Source organism: Musa acuminata, chromosome BXJ3-5 (assembly GCF_036884655.1).
Source record: "Musa acuminata AAA Group cultivar baxijiao chromosome BXJ3-5, Cavendish_Baxijiao_AAA, whole genome shotgun sequence".
NCBI classification, from domain to species: domain Eukaryota; kingdom Viridiplantae; phylum Streptophyta; class Magnoliopsida; order Zingiberales; family Musaceae; genus Musa; species Musa acuminata.
Window position 1 is genome coordinate 32,779,538 of NC_088353.1, and position 6,289 is coordinate 32,785,826.

Here is a 6,289-nt window from a genome sequence, read left to right on the forward strand (position 1 = left end):
AGAACCCCAACAAGAGGTGTGGAGTGGGGAGAGAGAATGGAAGGAGATGGGAGGGAAGACAGATACGAAATGAGAGAAAAAAAAAAATGGAGGTAGAGTAAGAAATGGAGTGGGAGGAGGAAATCAAAAGGGAAGGAGGAGATAGTGGATTGGGATACTGAGGAGACGATGAAGGTGGAGTTGAGAGAGTGAGAGGAAAAAAAAAAAAATAGCGATGAAGCCAAAAGGCCCAAGATTCTTTGCTGTGATTGCTGCTGACATCTAACGCCAGACTTTTGCCAAACTTGTCCAACTCTTTCTCGATTAGGACTTTTGAACTGGATATGTTATTTACTGAGGGTAAGACTGAAACTACCGATAAAAACAAATAAACTATTACGCGTTCCAATTAATTATTGAAGGGGGTGCCGTTCTCGTAATTAGCCTACCAACCGAGGTCCATTCTGCGTCGGACCACAATTATTTAGAAAGCTCAGCCGTCCTGCACCGCCACTCAAATTGCCTTCTACCTCTTTTCCCCTTCCTCTTTCTTCCCTTCCTCTTTCTCTCTCTCTGAACAAAATATATAGGAAATCTAAATCCACCATAACTGCAGATAGCTGCTGTAGAACAAGGACCAGAAGCAGAAGCATGAGCAGAAGCAAAACCAGAGGAGAGAAAAGATGAAGAAAAGAAAGTGAAATCCCAGTTGCAACAATCATTGTTGTAGCTCGTTTTTCCAGTCTCTTCTCATCCTCTCTTTCCCTGACAAATTTTTCTCATCCAGACTTGTTATCAGATGCATCTTAACCTTAAGAGACAGTGAGTGTGCGTGTGTGAGCGAGAAAAGTCAGAAATCAGACACCAGACAGGACAAAGGGTTCTCCGTAGAGAAGCAAAGCGAGAAGAAAATAGAGCGAGCGAGCGAGAGAGAGAGAGAGAGAGAGAGATAGTCGGAAGGCATGGAAGAGTCACTCAAGTCCCTCTCCTTGGACTACCTCAACCTCCTGATCAACGGGCAAGCGTTCAGCGACGTCACCTTCAGCGTCGAGGGCCGCCTCGTCCATGCCCATCGCTGCGTCCTCGCCGCCCGCAGCCTGTTTTTCCGCAAGTTCTTCTGCGGCGCCGAACCCTCCTCGCCATCCGGTCTCCTCCTCCTCAACCCTCATGATCGCCATAGCCCGCGGTCACCGACTGGCGGGGCCTCCATGTCTTCGTCGTCCTCCCCGAGGGGCAGCGCGTGCACTGCCGGCAGCGTCATCCCGGTGAATTACGTCAGCTACGAGGTGTTCTTGCTGATGCTCCAGTTCATGTACAGCGGTCAGGTCCCGCTGGTGCCGCAGAAGCACGAGCCTCGCCCCAGTTGCAGCGACCGTGGCTGCTGGCACACCCATTGCACCGCCGCCGTCGACCTCGCTCTCGACACCCTCGCCGCCGCACGGTCCTTCGGCATCGAGCAGCTCGCGCTTCTCACTCAGGTCCGCTGCAGATCTGTCATTCTGCTAATACCGTATATCCCAAATCGATCCCCGATTTCTTGTATCCCGGCATCAATCTCCGTCTTATTTTAGGAGTCCTCGGTTGCTTCTTTCCGTGCTTTTTTATTTCCTCGTCTTTGGTTCATTTACTGATGATGGCTGTGCTTTCTCTTTTAGGAACATCTATGTCTACTGTGTGCCTCATTTCTTCCTCTTGAGATCTTCGCATCCTGTTACTGTGTGAACAGCAACCTTCTTTGCTGTATGGCATAGTGCACAGTATGTCTCCTTCAAATCAAAATTTGACCATCTTTCACCAGAACAAGCTGTTTCTAACCTAGATTAGGGTTTGCTTTTCCTTTACCAACAATTGATCCTTTCGTTGTCCCACTGCATGCAGCATTCACAGTCATATCTTGAATTAGACGCCTCTTCTTCGCCATTCCCCACAAACACAGTCGCCTTGTTCCCATCCCCTCTAATATTTTATGCAGGCCAAACCTATGATTCCCTTTTTGCACTATTCTACACTGTTATTAATCACCATTATTGTTGGCGAAATGTTGTTCCTAGAATTTGTTTCATACCCGTTGGCTGGGTGCAGAAGCAATTGGCTAGCATGGTGGAGAAGGCGACGATCGAGGACGTGATGAAGGTCCTAATCGCGTCGAGAAAGCAAGACATGAACCAGTTGTGGATCACCTGCTCCCACCTCGTCGCCAAGTCCGGCATCCCGCCCGAGGTGCTCGCCAAGCACCTGCCGATTGACATCGTGGCCAAGATCGAGGAGCTCCGTCTCAAGTCCTCCCTCACCGGCCGCTCCTTCATCACTCACCACCATTCTCTCGAAGCCGCCGGCGCTTCCACTGAGCTCGAGGACCACCACAAGATTCGTCGAATGCGCCGTGCTCTCGAGTCGTCAGATGTCGAGCTTGTCAAGTTGATGGTGATGGGGGAGGGGCTCAACCTCGACGACGCGCTTGCCCTGCACTACGCCGTCGAGAACTGCACCCGCGAGGTCGTAAAGGCGCTGCTTGAGCTCGGCGCCACTGACGTCAATTTCCGCGCCGGTCCTGCTGGAAAAACCCCACTCCACATCGCCGCAAAAATGGTGTGCCCCGACATGGTAGCCGTCCTCCTCGACCACCATGCCGATCCCAACATTCGCACGTTCGATGGCGTGACCCCGCTCGACATTCTTCGCAACCTGACGTCCGACTTCCTCTTCAAGGGCGCTGTCCCGGGCCTGACACATATCGAGCCGAACAAGCTTAGGCTTTGCCTGGAGCTAGTCCAATCGGCGGCACTGGTCATGTCACGCGAGGACGCTAAAAGTGGCGGCGGTGGAAATCATCCTCACTCGATAATCTATCCCCCGATGAATCAGCAGGAATCGAACACTTGCAACGCAAATCACACAAGTAGCAGCATGGTCAACCTCAGCTTGGATTCGAGAATGGTGTATCTGAATCTGGGAATGGCGGAACGATTGGGGTGCAAGATGAGTGATGGAGCTGGTGATAGCAGCAGCAGTAGATCTCTAGGTGGTGGTGGTGTTGGTAACATTGGCTTATCGAGCATGTTTTCTTCTCATGGTTTCCCATGACTACTGCCTTGTAAGCTTGAAAGAACTTCCTATTTGTCTCACTACTGTCTATCTCACATTAATTGCATCATTCGCTATCTCTAATACTCAATGCAAGGCAAGAGATTCAAGTTTCAGAAAAGGAACTTCAATTTGCTCTGAATCAGTGGTGACCTAGCTTAACAGGAATATACGGCTACATCTATAAATTAATATGACATGATTGCCATATTTTTCTTTTGTTTTGTTTGGATTATTAGTTTGCCTGTATTTTTTCAGTTTACAGGCTGATGGAACACCGGCATGTGGGCAATTTAAAGAGGGAGATAGCGAGAAACTGAGTGAGCTATGAATGATGAAAGAGATGCATGTCAGTCTCTTCAATTTTCATCTCTCTGGCCTCCCCAGCATTTCCTTTTATTTGCTATCTTTACAGTATGCCATTATTTGCTTGAGACTTGCTAATTCCTCCTCCCGACCAATCTCTCCCCCATGTTTAAATGCCTGCTGTTCTCTTGCATCGGGTTGCAGAATCCTATCTCTGCTGGTTATGTGCTGCAATAGCTGGCAACTATTGATAGTCCTAGTATTAGAAATTACCTTACACTGTAACCGTGGGTTCTCATTTTCCCCTTCCCTCCAATTGGCTTGCTTTGTCTTCCTATTGATGCTTTGTTTGAATATGCAAAGAGTAATATCTCAGCAACAGTTGAACATCTCTACGTTCCCCTTCTTCAAGGTCCTGTAGTGTTTCTTGATATATTAGATTTGCAGAAGATGTCATTCAGCTGTAGACGAATAAATACCTTATCTTCCATGAGTGCCTCATTGACTGTGACTGACTACATGACATCTGCCTTTGGAAGGTTGAAAGCAGTTTCTCTTGAAGAAGCTTTTCTGTACACTTTGTAGGATGACCCTATATTGTGTTTCAGTGATAGCCTCGGTTTTCTGTCAATACTCAGAATTAAAAAATATATTATAAAAAATAATTTTATTCATTGAGATAATATAAATTTATATACATTTTAATAAAAATATTCTTAATTATATATTCAAATCATACTTTCAAATCATATACTAAATATATAATTAATCATCAAATTATATATTGATTAAAGATTATAGAATATAAAGAATGTTAAGTTATCATTGCATATCTATTTTTATCATGATCTTCTATCATGCTTTCGTAATATTAAACTTATGTCAGGGATGTCAATTTTGAATTGATTCAACTAAAATATCCTATGAGCGAGAGACTTTGTGAGGGAGCATGATAGTTGGTTAGAAGTATGAACATGAAAAACACGTAGTTGATGTCTAACAATTTGATCTCTAATAAAATGGAAGTTGAGAATAATATATTTCATGAGAGAGAAGTACACTAAGTTAGAGTATAGATAGGTGGCATCGACATTATCACAGGAATAGATTGGGATGAGCATGCGATTAATGAGATAGATCATAATTTGAAAGATTGTTTACCAAAAGGTTAGTGATATAGAGGCTTGGTATAGGAAGCTAAGACCAGTTTCAACTATATGTTAGTATTTTATTTCAACGGAGCTAACTAATTGAAGTATGTACAATGGTGACTTGAGATGTTGTATACCACATGATGAGAGGTAAGTTGTTAGAGCTTAGTATTCACCTTCGAGTAAACTGTTTTAATAGTAGATTGGAAGAAGTTCTCGACCACATTTTCAAAATAAATAAAGACTATGGTGATTTCATATTTATGTTTGAGAGGATATAACCATATATATTTAGTAAAGTAATCTAAAAAATAAGATAAAATATGAAATTATTAAAGGAAATAGTTAGGGTAGGGCCTCAAACATCAATGTAAATAATTTTAAATTGTTTGGAGTAGAATATTAAAGATATTCTAAAAGATAGTTTGTGATTTTTATCACTAAGGTAAGCATCATAATGAGTCTAGGTTGAAAGTGAGTAATAAGAAATTAGCTATTATTCAATGAATAATGATGGATGACTAAAGTAGCAATATCACACATTGATTGGAGCAACAATTAAAGTAAAAACAATTGGTTAGATGGTTTCTAAAGTTACCCGTCACTCGTATATATTATTTTTATTATAGTCTTAAAACTAAGGATGCCTCAATGCTCAAATCCTTTATAAGAAATAAGGTACTAAAAAACTTAATAGAGGTATTATTTACTTTGCAAAATTAAGAGATAGAAATAAGGCTCCTTTTGATATAAGGTGCATATAAAAATAATCTAAGTGTAAAACATATTATTGAATCAGAGTGAGTGATAGGATTATGTTATTCTCACAAACGATGATATCTTTATTTTCTTAATAATTAGTATGGATAGATAGAATCTGTAGATCAAGAGTGATATGATAAGAAGTACCAAAGTTAATAATTCATTTGCTTTGATAAGTAGTTAATCATGATGTTTGCTTTAATTATATTTTCTTTTAGATTTTTTATTGAATTGAGCTATGATTGTTGGTTCCATCTTCCTCTCTTTTCGTTTTAGATATGTTTCATGATTAATAAACTTGTTATATAGTTCTTCAAATAATATTGGTGAGCTATGTGCTTGAATTACTATTGCTAACTCATTATATTTATCTCATAGGCTATTGAGAGTATAAACAATGACTTATTTATCACTCGTAATATGACCTATTAAAGTCAAGTCATCTATAATATCTTTTAGATTTTAAATATAATCAACAATAGTACTTTTCTCTTGTATTATTTTTATTAGAGTTGATTAAAGACTTAGCATGTGAGTGTAAGAGGTAGATGGAGAAGTTGAAGAAAAGATGAGATACTATTAAACCGTAGTAATAAGGGAGTACAAGTCTATAGGAGAACTACTAGTTGATATAATAAGAGGTGCACTTGAGGGGATTTGAGGTGCATTCATATAAAACCAATGATGGATGGTTATTATAGTAGCTCACATTACTGAAGAAGTAAGATTTTGAAAGGAAAAATTGGACTCAACAAAAATAATATGACGTGATATAATGACCTTTTGAGTGTAAGGATCATAGTTCTGAAAAATATTATGTTCAAGGGGGTACCCAACGAAGATGCAAAGTTTGAATCTTAGTGTTAACTTTTATGAAGCGTAGGAGCATAACCATAAATATAAATAATCAAATACTTTGAGTTTTTAAAGGTTTGGTATTTTATAAAATAGATTTTCAATTGGTGATTAGTCTTGTAAATTGGGTTGATGACTTCATTGGCATTCTA

At 40.8% G+C, this 6,289-nt stretch overlaps 1 protein-coding gene across 1 annotated transcript; it reads left to right on the forward strand.

Moving 5' to 3' along the window:
- Positions 1–532: 532 nt before the first annotated feature.
- Positions 533–3,184, forward strand: LOC103985149 (BTB/POZ domain and ankyrin repeat-containing protein NPR5). The gene is made up of 2 exons (XM_009402773.3): positions 533–1,457; positions 2,062–3,184. Exons 1-2 carry the CDS (start codon positions 942–944, stop codon positions 3,061–3,063), a joined length of 1,518 nt encoding a protein of 505 aa, XP_009401048.2. The 5' UTR covers positions 533–941; the 3' UTR covers positions 3,064–3,184.
- The last annotated feature ends 3,105 nt before the right edge of the window (positions 3,185–6,289 follow it).